This window comes from Mobula hypostoma, chromosome 18, assembly GCF_963921235.1.
Source record: "Mobula hypostoma chromosome 18, sMobHyp1.1, whole genome shotgun sequence".
NCBI lineage: Eukaryota > Metazoa > Chordata > Chondrichthyes > Myliobatiformes > Myliobatidae > Mobula > Mobula hypostoma.
Genome location: NC_086114.1, coordinates 4,574,972 through 4,588,986, shown reverse-complemented (window position 1 = coordinate 4,588,986; position 14,015 = coordinate 4,574,972). Strand labels below are relative to the sequence as shown.

The 14,015-nt window shown below is 44.3% G+C and overlaps 1 protein-coding gene across 6 annotated transcripts in view; it reads right to left on the bottom strand.

The window, feature by feature from the left end:
* Positions 1 to 14,015, bottom strand: part of si:ch211-51a6.2 (neurotrypsin) — a 70,863-nt gene that overhangs the window by 50,546 nt on the left and 6,302 nt on the right. Inside the window, exons 2-3 of one of the 6 annotated variants that reach the window (XM_063070359.1) lie at positions 9,698 to 9,805; positions 8,774 to 8,819 (exon numbers count right to left, since the gene is read on the bottom strand). Coding sequence is in view for 3 of the 6 variants with exons in the window: in XM_063070354.1 (XP_062926424.1) it covers positions 8,774 to 8,819; positions 9,084 to 9,140 (103 nt within the window). In the remaining 3 variants the exon portion in view is untranslated. Of the gene's footprint in view, positions 1 to 6,472; positions 6,595 to 8,773; positions 8,820 to 9,083; positions 9,649 to 9,697; positions 10,385 to 14,015 lie in introns of those variants that run through there. The other 5 variants (XM_063070358.1, XM_063070360.1, XM_063070354.1 and 2 more) reach the window with 5 other exon arrangements.

Sequence of the window (14,015 nt, the reverse complement as noted above, 5' to 3'; positions counted from 1 at the left end):
GCTCCTGTTTTATGGTCTTCTTACAAAGATGGGGAAGTTTTGTGTTTCTATGCTACATGATGCTATGAGTTTGGTGAAGAGAGAGGTAATGCATTTTGAAAGGTGGAACAGAGAAACAGGGGCATCCTGGAGGTTACACCTTCAGCTTTCTGAAGGAAGCAGGTCGGCAAGGTGCTCAAGACGACAGATGGACACTTGCCTTTGTCGGCAAAGGTGGACATCAATGGCCTAACTGAGGACAGTCAGCAAAGGGTTTTTGTGGGAAGGTAAAGTGTTTGATTAAGTTAGCTGAAGTGTTTGGGGATATAATGAGGGTCAATGAGAGGAAAAGGTCAGAATCAGGTTTAATATCACTGATACACGTCGTGACGTTGTTTTGTGGCAACTGTACATTGCAATACATTATAATAACAAAACCATAAATTAAATAAGAAACATGTTTTAGAAAATTAACTAAGTAGTGTGAAAAGAGAGAAAAATTACTAAGGTAGTGTTGATGGGTTCATTGTCCATTCAAAAATCTGTTGACGGAGGGGAAGAAGCTGTTCTTGAAACATTGAGTGTGAGTACCTTCACTCTCTTCATTGCCATGAGAAGAGGGCATGTCCTGGGTGATTTCATTGCCATGAGAGGAGGGCATGTCCTGGGTGATTTCATTGCCATGAGAGGAGGGCATGTCCTGGGTGATTTCATTGCCATGAGAGGAGGGCATGTCCTGGGTGATTTCATTGCCATGAGAAGAGGGCATGTCCTGGGTGATTTCATTGCCATGAGAAGAGGGCATGTCCTGGGTGATGGGGATCCTTAATGATGGATGCCGTTTTTTTGAGGCATTGCCTTTAGAAGATTACCTCAATGTTGGGGAGGCCAGTGCCCACGATGAAGCTGGCGGAGTTTACAGCTTTCTGCAGTTTTTTCTGATCCTGTGCAGCAGCCCCTCCATACCAGAGGGTGATGCACCCACTTAGAATGCTCCCCATGGTAACAACCACAAATACTGAGATATGGGGTCATCTGCCGATCATCAGGTCAGTGTGTGCTGACATGGCTGACCCTCTGCCATGATCCGGAGGTCCCCAGAGATCCCAACTTCCGAGTGCAACCTGGATACCTCTGTCAGAGGTTGCCCTCACCACCGGCATTCCAGACAGCTACTCTGCTTTCACTTTCATATTGAGTAAAATAATCACTTCGGTTACAGAGTCATAGAGAAATATTGGGTGGAAACAGGCACTTCAGCACATCTTGTCCATGCCACGCAAGTTGACCATTAAGCTAGTCCTATTTGCCTGCCTTTGACTCATATCCCTCTAAGCCTCTGGTTCCCAACCTGAGGTCCACAGTGCCCTTGCTTAATGATATTGATCCACAGCATAAAAATGTTGGGAACCCCTGGTCAAAACGTTTCCTATCCATGTACCTGTCCAAACGCACTTTTCTGGTTAAAGAATGTTTTCACATAAAATTCAATTATTCAGAAAAAAATTGATTAGCATTGAAGGTGTACTAATACAGTGACTTCAGAAATCTGAAGATATGTCAAGAATGTCAGAATTGTTTCATGTCATTTCCAGTACACAAGTGTAAAGGAGAACAAAACAATTGTTACTCTGGATCTGATGCAGCACGAAAAACACAATAAGCATAAAGAACACAATAATATATAAAAGTACATAAGATTACATATACATAAATAATAGCTTAACTTTGTTATTGAAAGGTGGGTTAAAATCCAGCGATCCTAGAACAGCCTAGGGAAATGCTGCTTATTTATTCAGAGGTACAGTGCGGAACAGGCCCTTCGACCTCTTTGAGCCGCACTGCACAGCAACCCCTGAGAACCCCTGATTTAACCCCAATCTAATCGCAGGACAATTTACCAATTAATCTACTAACCGGTAAGGTCTTTGGAATGTGGGAGGAAACCACAGCACGTGGAGAAAACCCATACATTCCACAGGAAGAACATACAAACTCCTTACAGAGGACACTGGGATTGAACTCTGAATTCCAGCGCCCCAAGCTGCAATAGTGTCACACTAACCGCTACACTAATGTGGCACCCTCAGTGCTTCAGGAAGATACTCCACCCTCAAATTTACCTAGTCCATTTCCGACACTTCTCGCCCCTTTCTCGACCTTTCTGTCTCTATCTCTGGAGATAGTCTATCTACTGATATCTTTTATAAACCCACTGACTCTCACAGTTACCTGGACTATACCTCTTCCCACCTTGTCACTTGTACAAATGCTATCCCCTTCTCTCAGTTCCTCCCTGTCTCCACCACATCTGCTCTCAGGATGACGCTTTTTATTCCAGATCAACTAAGATGTCCTCCTTCTTCAAAGAAAGGGGTTTCCTTTCCTCCACCTTCTACAATGCCCTCAATCACATTTCTTCCATTTTGTGCACCTGTCCTCACCCTGTCCTCCTGTCACCCCACCAAGGATAGGGTTCCTCTTGTCCTCACCTACCACCCCACCAACCTCCGCGTCCAGCACATAAATCTCTGTAACTTCCGCCATCTCCAACAGGATCCCAACACCAAGCGCATCTTTCCCTCCCACTCCCCCCCCCGACTTTCTGTTTTCAACAGGGATGCCATTCGTCTCTCCCCACTGGTTTCCCTCCTGGTTCTTATCCTTGCAAGTGGAACAAATGTGCACCAGCCACTACACTTCCTCCCTCACTACCATTCAGGGCCCCAAACAGTCCTTTCAGGTGAGGTGACACCTGTTGGGGTCATATACTGTATCCGGTGCTCCTGGTGTGGCCTCCTGCACATCAGTGAGACCCGACATAGATTGGGAGACGGTTTCATCAAGCACCTTTGCTCCATCTGTCACAAAAAGCGGGATTTCCTGGTGGACACCCATTTCAATTCCACTTCCCATTCCCATTCCGACATGTCAGTTCATGGCCTCCTCTACCACCACAATGAGGCCACACTCAGGGTGGAGGATTAATACCTCACGTTCCACCTGGGTAGACTCCAATCTGATGGCATGACCATCCATTTCTCAAACTTCTGGTAATTGCCCCCCTCCTCTCCTTCAGCATTCCCCATTCCTGTTTCCCTCTCACACCTTCTTTCCCAGCTCCTTGTGGTGCTCTTCCCACTTCTCTTTCTTTCATGGTCTTTTGTGTTTTCCTATTAGCTTCCCCCTTCTCCAGCTCTTTATCTCTTCCACCAATCAACTTCCCAGCTCTTTACTTCATCCGGTCCCCTCTGCCACTTTCACTTATCACCTACCACCCTGTGCTTCGGCCTCCCCCCCCCACCTTCTTAAGCTGACTCCTTTCCCCTTCATTTCCAGCCTGAAAAGGCTTCAGCCTGAAACATCGACTGTTTACTTTTTTCCCTAGCTGCTGCCTGACCTATTGAGTTTCTGCAGTATTCTGTGAAGGGAAATGGAGAGTAGATATTTCAGAGACACAACACATTGCCGAGTTCCTGCAGCGTTTTGTGTGTGTTGTTGCAGTAGATCCTTCATCTCTGTCGCTGCTGCTGTAAGGCATCGACACTACCTGTAGCACCACTGTGGTGACCTTGAAACTTCCTATAACCACATCTCAAGGTCAGTTCACCACCGCCTTCACAAGGGCAACTAGGGGCAGGCAATTAAATACTGACTCAGCCTGTGAGGCCCACACCCCTGAAATGAATAAAGAATTAGAAAACTAAACAGGTAGCCACTGTCCAGTTTATGGACGCACATGCAAGATGAGTCACCTGTACCAACACGAGCAGAATACCTAATGTTTTCAACTCATCAATAAATATTGTCTTCTCTCCAGAGATGGTGAGCAAACAGGCTGATCATTTTTTTAGGAACATCAGTCACTTGAAAGGATTAATGTATGAGAAGTGAACATCTGATAGCTCTGGGCCTGTACTCACTGATGGTTAGGAGAATGAGGGGGGATCTCATTGAAACTTTTCTAATATTGAAAGGCCTAGACAGAGTGAATGTGGAAAGGATGTTTCCTATACTGGGACAGTCTAAGACCAGAGGGCACAGTCTCAGAATAGAACAGAACAGAGATGAGAAAGAATTTGTTTAGCCAGAGGGTAGTGAATATGTGGAATTCATTGCCACAGGAGACTTTGGCGGTCAAGTCTTTGAATATATTTCAAGCAGAAATCAACAGGTTCATGATTTGTCAGGGTATCAAAGATTACGAGGAGAAGGCAGAAGAATGGGGTTGAGACAAATAATAAATCTGCCATATTGGATTGGCAGTGCAGACACGATGGGTCGAATGGCCTAATTCTGCTCCTATGTCTTATGGCCTTATAGACATAGTCCAAACATTGACTTAAAATTCCAGCTGTTGCTGCAGCATCTCTCTCTGTAAAACTGGGGTAAGGAGTCAGAAAGATTCTCAGCAAAATATCATCATGCAAAGAATTGAAATACCTTTGTAATTTTTTCTTGGCAAAATCTACCCTGCCACAAAATGCTACACCTTTAAACAAAAAAAAAATAAAGCCAACTATGGTTGATAAGGGGAATGTTCTCTGTATTTGAATATGCATGTCCTCAGTGCTCCCATGCCTGCCACTCAAGGGTACCAGCTCCATCATGGGCACGAGCCTCCCCACTACTGAGAACATCATCAAAAATCAATGCCTCATGAAGGTGGCATTCATCATGCTATACCCTCACCATCCAGGACATGCCCTCTCTTATTACTACCACTGTTAGGAGGTACAGGAGCCACAAAACACACTCTCAATGTTTCAGGAACAGCCTCTTCCCCTCTGCCATCAGATTTCTGAACGGTCCGTGAACCCATGAACATTACCTCACCGTTCTTACTCTCTTTTTTATATTTCCTATTGTAAATCATAATTTATCTTATGTGTTGCACTGTACTGCTGCCACAAAACAATAAATTTTACAATATGTCAGTGATAATAAACCTGATTCTGATTCTGAATATACTAAAATATGTGGCCAATGCACATTGTGTTTCCATTTGACATGGAAAGAAGCCATTCAGTCCATCAAGCCAACCCATTGTTTATTGCACAGAAACCTAATCTCTCACACATACACAGAAAAATCCCTCACCCATCCAAGTCAACTCCACCATGGATAATTCTGCTCCAAGCCTGACTGTGAAAAGAGGAGAGTTGGGCGTTCGGCTAGCAACCCCATCCCAAAAAATCCAGTGCTATAGAAACAGCAACAAAGGCTCCAAAGACCTCATCCCTGGGAGAGGAAGGACCATTGCCTAGAAGAGGTATGAAGTTGTGTGGTGAAGCCACTGGTCGATCCACCTTCTATTGACCCAGGACAGAGGACATTGATGAGGTGCTGTTGGCGGCCTATGCCCTAGTAGGGGTGATAGGCTTAAGAAGAAGGTGGTCCTTCCAACTCCCTGGTTATCTACCTACACAAGGGGCAATTTACAGGAGCTAGCTCACCATCAACAAGGACATTTTTGAGATGTGGAAGGAAGCTTACTCAGTCATTGAGAAAATGTCTAATGTCTTTGTACTGAGCACCAGTGGTGTGGCTTGAACCTGTGTCACTGGAGCGATAAACAAACCAGGAGCTCGGCATGTGGGTCAAGCAGCACCTGTGGGAAGAAAGGCATTTGAGTGGAAACCCTGCTTATCTGTGCTGTTGTCCTTAAGGATCCTTGGACACGTGCACCATGTCCCTCTGCTCCACACTACTCCCCCAGGTTCTACCATTCACCCTGTATATTCTAGCCTTATTAGCCCTTCCAAAAAGAACCAGCTTGCATTTTTCTGGATTACATTCCTTCACTATCGCAAACTAGCCATGGTATCCGTGGCTGAGTGTTAACCTGAGTGGACAGGGAATATTCCTCAGGAAAATGGCATTTGCAGGATTTTCATTTCCCGATTTGCATTGGGGAAGACCATAAGACAAAGGAGCAGAATTAGATCATTCAGACCATCAAGTCTCCCTGTCTCCTTTGACACCCTTACTAATGAAGAACCTATCAGCCTCCACTATAAATGCAGCAAATGACTTGGGTTCCTCAGCCAAGGTTCACTACCTTCTCACTAAAGAAAATCCTCCTCTAGTCCTGGACTCATCCACTGTAGAAAACATCCTCTCCACATCCATTCTGTCTAGGCCTTTCAATATTCAATAGTGTTCAATGAGATCCCAACCCCCACCTCAGTCTTCTAAACTCCAGTGAGTACAGGCCCGGAACCACCAAACGTTCCTTATATGTTAACCTTTTCGTTCCTGGGATCATTCTCATGAATCTCCTTCGGACCCACTCCAATGCCAGCACATCCTTTCTCAGATAAGGAGATAAGATAATAGAAAGCCCCTTCTTGCCCAAGTTAACCTCCCCAACCCCTACGAACCCCAGTTTCAACCATTCCATGATCAGGCAGGGACATTTCCCCATTGGGGTGGAGAGGGAGAGTGGAAGGTGTGGGTTAAGGAGTTTAACCCAAGTAGTAAAGGCCATTACCAGGTGTCAGTGTGATCATGATGTTCCATAAATGGGCTCCTGGCCAGGCTGCATCTACGAAATTTAAGTCTTAGGTTAAGTTTGAATTGATGAAGGTCAGTCCAGCTTTCAATTTTAGAGTCAAGAGTCCAAACATCTGAGTTTCACAAAATGTGGACACAAGATTCTGCAACTGCTGGGATCTGGTGCAAGACGCGGATGCTGGAGGAACTCAGCCGGTCAGGCTGAATCTATGGGGGGAAATGGATGGGCAATGGTTTGGGTTGAGATTGGGCGCAGATTGGGCACCATGGTAGCGTAGCAGTTAGTGTGACACATTTACATCTTGGCGCGTTGGAGTTCAGAGTTCAATTCCAACATCTTCTGTAAGGAGTCTCTATACGTCCTCCCCATGGAATGCATTGGTTTTCTCCAGGTGCCACGGTTTCTTACCATAGTCCAAAGACCGTATCGGGTAGGTTAATTGATCATTGTAAATTGTCCCATGATCGGGTTAGGATTAAATTGGGTTTGTTGGGAGGTTTCTGGGTGGTGCAGCTCGAAGGACTAGAGGGCCTATTCCATGCTGTATCTCTAAATAATAAAAAAAAATAAGACAAAGGGCTTCAACCTGAAACATTGACTGTCTATCTCCCTCCACAGATGCTGCCTGACCCACTGAGTTCCTCCAGAATCTTGCGTGCTGTTTCACAGAATGAACTTCTCAATCTCTAACTCATCAGTTTCTTGCTCTGTCATTAAACTTCATAATTCTTTCTAGTTCATTAGCATTTAACAAAGCTCTTTCATTGCATTTTACCTTCTGTCTGCTATCATCTACGTCTTCTTCTTCTGGTACAGCACACAGCAGAGTTCAGCTCTGCAGTAAGCATGCCGCAATGTGCGGTACATCAGTTTAAGGCACAGCTAGGTTGCTACTTAATAAGCAGGAGAGTGAAAGACTACTCGAGTAACACACACAAAATGCTGGAGGAACTCAGCAGGTCAGGCAGCATCCATGGAAATGAATATATAGTTGACTTTTAGGGCTGAGACCCTTCTTCAGGACTGAAAAGGAAGGGGGAAGATGCCAGAATAAAAAAGTGAGGGGAGGGGTTAGAGGCCAGCTACAAGGTGATAGGTGAAGCCAGGTGGGTGGGGAAAGTCAAGGGCTGGAGAAGAAGGAATCTGATAGGAGAGGAGAGCGGGCCATAGGAGAACGGGAAGGAGGAGGGGGCCCAGGGAGAAGTAACAGGCAGGTGAGAAGAGGTAAAAGATCAGAGTAGGACTAGAGGAAGGGGGGGGGGGGTAGAATTGTTTACCGGAAGGAGGAATTGATATTCATGCCACCAGGTTAGAGGTTATCCAGACGGAATATAAGGTGTTGTTCCTCCACCCTGAGGGTGTAGGTGGATATACAGAGTTGAGATTAAAGTCAGTCCAGTTGTGATCTGAATGCTACCTGATGGAGAGGTGATGAGGTTCGAGAAGGTGATTGTCCTACTCCAGCTCCCTATCTGTATATTCATAAATGCAATAGATGATATCCTCCCTCTGGACATACAGTACCTCCCGCAGTTACAACCAGTGTCTGTGTGTCGCGTAGATTCCTGACTTGCAATGCGCCGTATTGTGTCTGTCGTTTAGCCCCTCTGACAGGCTCTGAAGATTTAGCATATGTGATCATTTCCTGATGTGAAAATTCTCTCCAGCAGTTAGTGTAGCCGAACTCTTGGGAACTCGTGTGTGTGTGTGTGTGTGTGACTTGGGAAGAACAGAGAACTATTCAGCTCCTAAAATCAGCTGCACTTTCTGCTAAATTGCATCCAGAATTATAACCAATTTAAACCACTCTGTCATTTAATCTCACACTTGGAAGCGCAGGTCTCAGCCAGTAAACACACCCACACAAGTCCAGCTTCCTGCTCCGAGCTTGCAAGAAGTGTGGCAACACGTTGTGTTGGAGTGAATAATGAACGCGTATCATCCCAACCTGGTTTGTTTAATTCAACCAACTTGCACTTTGAAACTGAAAACTTAATTACCTAGATATTCAGTCCACCTTCAGTAATTCATGAATCGTTTTAGATTAAAAACAGACAATAAAATAAACGTACAACCCTGTCTCCAAGTGAGTTTTACTAGGAAACATTCTATGAGTTCAAAATCCAAAATGCAAGTACTTTTATGCTGTGGGATTTTCTTCCCCAGGTTGAAATTTTTTGGAGATGTTGTAGAAAGTATCATTTAAATACAGGTCTGTTTACACATGGGTACCAGAATTGCCCTATAACGTTTAAAATGAACCCATTTGGAAACGACTACCTGATAGATGGTTGTCCTTGGTTTGATGGGTTGATCCGATCTCCTGTTATATAGAAAACAGTACAACACGTATTAATCAGGGAGGCGCAGAGGCTGACAGAATACACGAACAGAATCGCTGTTTCAAGCTAACTTCAGATCCAACTTTAAAGATTCAAAACCGTTCAAAGCATCCGAATTAGAACCGAAGCAATAGTAATGATAAAGACTGCTACATGCATTGTTAATATTTTGTTTACATTTTAAATTATGGAAAGTTTGCAGATGAAACTAATCTCTAAAAGTATGGAAGAAACACTGGCATTACCTCAGCTCCCGCCGGGGTAAAATAAAGCAATGCCCAGACAGCAACAGACAACACCATCCTGCAGTTACATCCTAGTCTCCGTCCACCCTCTTAAATCTGCCGGGGTCTGAAGGGAGTGAGGGGAAAGGCAGGCTCGTCCCGAGATCGGAGACGAGAAATCTCCTGACCTGCGGTGTGTGTGGGAGCCGAGTGAACGCGGTGGGAGCCGCCTACGGAGCGAGAGATCATCTCACTGCAGATTATCTCCACACATCGGCACATTTCATCACGCCCCCTTGGGCACGATCCGATCGCACGGCTACACGTCTCCACGCCGGGTTTAATGACTCGCCCCGGACGGGTGCCAAGTCTCGCAGTGATTCATGTGCCCCTTGGACCCGGAGCAGAAAGCTGTCAGAGAACACTTTCACGTCAAAACGTGAATAACTTCTGTCGGTCAGCCAGTCCGAGCAGGCAGACAAATTGTCTTTTCTTGTCTCTCAACGTAACTGGCCCCCCTTCTCCCGCATATAATTAATATTAATACAAAATATAGGAGCTACAATTAAACCGCTTCAAACCTGGAGACTGGTCTGTCATTCATTAAGATCGGGGCTAATCTCATTATAACATACCGTGCTGGTGAGGCCTCACTTGGCGAATTGTCTGCAATTTTCAACATTCAACATTGTTTAATGTCATTTCCATTACACAAGTGTAAACGGGAACAAAATAATTGTTCTCTGGATCCGATGAATCATAAAAAACACAATAAATAACACAATAATAATAAAAGCACAATAAATATAAACACACAAGATAGGTATATACACCAATTGATTGCATGTCCATAAAGTGACACTAGGCACAGGAGTGCTTGTCAATATGGTGACTCCGACAGGAAATGGTTGGGGGTGTAGGTTAGTAGGTGGAGATGCTAAGTAGCCTTCTCCCTGATGGGAGTGAGATTACATCCGTGAGCAGGATGGGTGGAATCCTTTACCATGTTACTGCCCCTTTTTTCCATCACCTTTCTGTATATTTATCGTTGATAGGGACTAGGTTGATGTTGGTGATGCGTTGGTTGTCCTGTTACAGAAAAGATGTTATTAAATTAGAAAGAGCGCAGAAAAGATTTGACAGGATGTTGCCTGGATTTGGGAGTTACAAGGAGAGGCTGCATAGATTACAACTTTATTATCTGGAATGTAGGAGATGGAAGGGTAACCTGTCTCTTACAGTCAAAGCCCTACCCACCATTAAGCACATTTACAAAGAGCGCTGTCACAAGAAAACAACATCCATCATCAAGGACCACCACCGTCCCGGCTGTGCTCTCTTCTTGCTACTTCCATCGGGAAGGAGTTGCAGGAGCTTTGGGTCCCCCACCACCAGGCTCAGCAACAGATACTACCCTTCAACCATCAGGCTCCTGAAAACCAGTGTGGATAACTTCACTCACCTCAACACAGAACTGATTCCACAACCAACAGACTCACTTTCAAGGACTTTACAACTCAGTATCATTTATTTTCTACTTGCACAAGTTGTCTTTTTGCACATTGGTTATTTGTCAGTCCTTTTTCATAAATCCTATTGTTTTTCTTTATTTTCCTGTTAATGCTTGCAAGAAAAGGAATCTCTAGAGTATATGACAACATATATGTACTTTGACAATAAATTCACCTTGACTTTGAAAGAGAGACATATAAGATCATGAGGAGCATAGAGAGTGTGAAAGCACAATCAGATTTCCTGGGGGGCGGGGTGCTAAAACAAGAAGGTATGGGTTTTCAATCAGTGCGGAGAGATTTAAAAGGGGCACCAGGGTCAGCTTCCTCATGTACAGGGTGGCATGTCTTTGGAATGATCTGTCAGAAATAGTGGTGAGGTGGGCATAATTGTAAGGTTTAAAAGCCATCTCTAAGTACATGAATAGGAGAGGTTTAGAGGGCAACAGGCCAAACGTGGGCAGATGGAACAAGCTGGCTGGGCAACACAGTCACACGGATGAGTTGGGCTGATGGACACGTTTCCATACCGTATGATGACTATCGCCTCATTCCAGTCAACTCCCAGTAATCCTCCACCACATGAAAGTCAAAAATCTATTGACTTTGACTTTAAAGATAGTCAAAGATTCTGTTTCTCTGTCATTTGCAGGAAGAGAGTTACACCGATTCGAAAAGGTAAAGAAAATAACCTCATCTGCTTTGAATGGCTGACTCCTTGTTCTTGTACTGTGATTCCTAGTTCAATGTTCTCTGCAAGCAAAATATTCTCTCCACATCATTCTTGTCAAAGCCCCCAAGGACCTTGTGCATTTCTGTCACTCATCTCTCACTCAAGTACATGGATGTGAAAAGTTGAGAGGGATCTGGGCCAAATGGGTCTGGTTTAGATGGGCATGGAGTCATGGAAAACTACAGAATGGGAACAGGCCTTTCATCCCATCTAGTGTGTGCCAGCCTAGACCCATCTACCTGCACCTGGACCATAGTCCTCCATACCTCTCTCATCGATGCACTTATCCAAACTTGTGTGAAATGTTGCGATTGAACCCACATCTATCCTGCACTCTAGGGGATAAAGCCCTGGACTATTGTCTGTTTGCTCTAACTCAGACGCTCAATTCCTGGCATCATTCTTGTAATTTTTCTCTGCATTCTTTCAAACTTATTGATATTGTTCCTGTAAATGACCAAAACTGCACACAATACTCCAACTTTGGCCTCACCGACATCTTGTCTAACTTCAACATAAGATCCTAATTCCTGTACCCAGTGCTCTGATTTATAAAGGCCAACATGCCAAAAGCTCTCTTTACAACCCTATTTACCAGTGATGCCACTTTGAATCTTGGTTGGCATGGATGAGCTGGGCCAAGGGGACTGTTTCTGCTTATTGAAGCTTTGTGGATAACAGAGGTGAAAATCTGCTTTAAGTTGTGTCCTTTCTGAAATGCCACCTCACCAATGCTCTACACGACAGAAGCACAACTATACAGTACTATATTTGTATTCAATTGCTCTCACAAAAAAGATAAATTTTTCTTAACTTTCTCATAGAATCAAAGAGTTATACGGAATGAAACAGGCCATTCAGCCCATCTGTTCTATACAGAACAAAATGCCCAACCTAGCTATTCCCATTTGACAACATTTGGTCCAAAACCATCTGAATCTTTCCAATCCAAGTACCTGTCCAATTGTCTTCTAAAAGCTGTTGTTGTAGCTGCTACTGGAGACTGATACCACATGGACACTGCCCTCTGTGTAATGGGGCTACCCAGCAAGAAATTATTAAATATTTTCCTGCTCACTTTAGACCTATGCCTGCTATTTCTTTCACAAGAATGATTCTGGGAACAAAGGGGTTAATGTATGAGGAGCATTTGATGGCTCTGGGCCTGTACTAGCAGGAGTTCATTGAAACCTATTGAATATTGAAAGGCCTAGATAGAGTAGCTGAGGTGAAGTTGTTTTCTATAGTGGGGAGTCTAGGAGCAGAGGGCATAGCCTCAGAATAGGGGGAATCCCTTTAGAACAGAGATGAGGAGGAACTTCTATAGCCATGAGGTGGTGAACCTGTGGAATTCATTGCCACAGATGGCTGTGTAGGCCAAATCATTGGGCATATTTAGAGTAGGGGTTGATAGGTTCTTGATTAGTGAGGGCATGAAAGATTACGGGGAGAGGCAGGAGAATGTGGTAGAGAGGGATATTAAATCAGCCATGATGGAATTGCAGAGCAGACTTGATGGGCCGAATGTCTTAATTCTGCTCCTATACTGTATGGTCTGTGGCCTTCCTGACTCACCAACTCTGGTGAAAAGACTGATTTGATTCACCCCATATATGTCTCTCATGATTTTATACCCTTCAAAATGAAAGAAGAATGGAAGGCTATGTGGGAGGGCAGGGTTTTGTTGCTCTTAAGAGTAGGAAAAAAGGTTAGCACAACATCTTGGGCTGAGAGGCCTGTACTTTTCTATGTTCTTAATACTTGCTGTGCTTACATACTAGTCCCTTGCAAATGCTGCCCACTGACTCCCAGATCTACACCTCAGATCATTGCCATCTCTCACTATTTAGGTTGTTGATGAGTTGCCTGTCCTGCCAAAAAGAATGACTTCACACTTTCATACTTAATGCCTCATTTGCGGAATCTTTGCCGACTCACCGAATCTATCAATATCCTTTTGTCTCACAATTCACTTTCCCAACTTCCTTTGTGCCATCACCAAAGTTAGAAGACTGTAAGACATAGGAGGAGAAATAGGCCACATAAACTGGAGAGGAACCAGCAGATATTCTTGTGGTGCATCACTCGTTGCAGCCTTCCAACCAAAAACTTAATTTTCATCATTCTAAAATTCCTCTGTGGGTGTTATGCTTCACAGTACCAGTAATCACAGTTGGTGTCTGTAAGGTGTTTGTACATTCTCCCTATGACCACATGGGTTTTGTCCTGCGTTCAAAAGACACACATATTAGGGTTAGTATGTTTTGGGCAAACTATGTTGATGCCAGAAGTGTGGGAACACTTGTGGGTTGCCCCAGCACGTCCTCAGACTGTGTTGGTTGTTGAAGCAAAACGTCACATTTCACTATAGGTTTCGATGTACATGTGATAAATAGAACTAATCTTTATCTTTTACTTTGTCTCCAACTCCATAGCCTTTTTCAGTCCTACATTCTCCAATAACCTGTACTCCTCCAATTCTGATCTCCTGTCCATTTTCACTACAGTCTGCCATCATTTCAGCTCTGAAATTTGGGAATTTGTTCCCTGTCATCTTCCACGAAACCTACCTTCTTGGTCAAGGTGTTGGTTATTGACTCTAGTATTTGCTTACGTGAGTCAGGGCCAAATGTTCTTCTTTTTACCAGGTTGAAGCTGTATTGGAGGCCTAAATTGGAGTATTGTGTTCAGTCTGGTCACCTACCTACA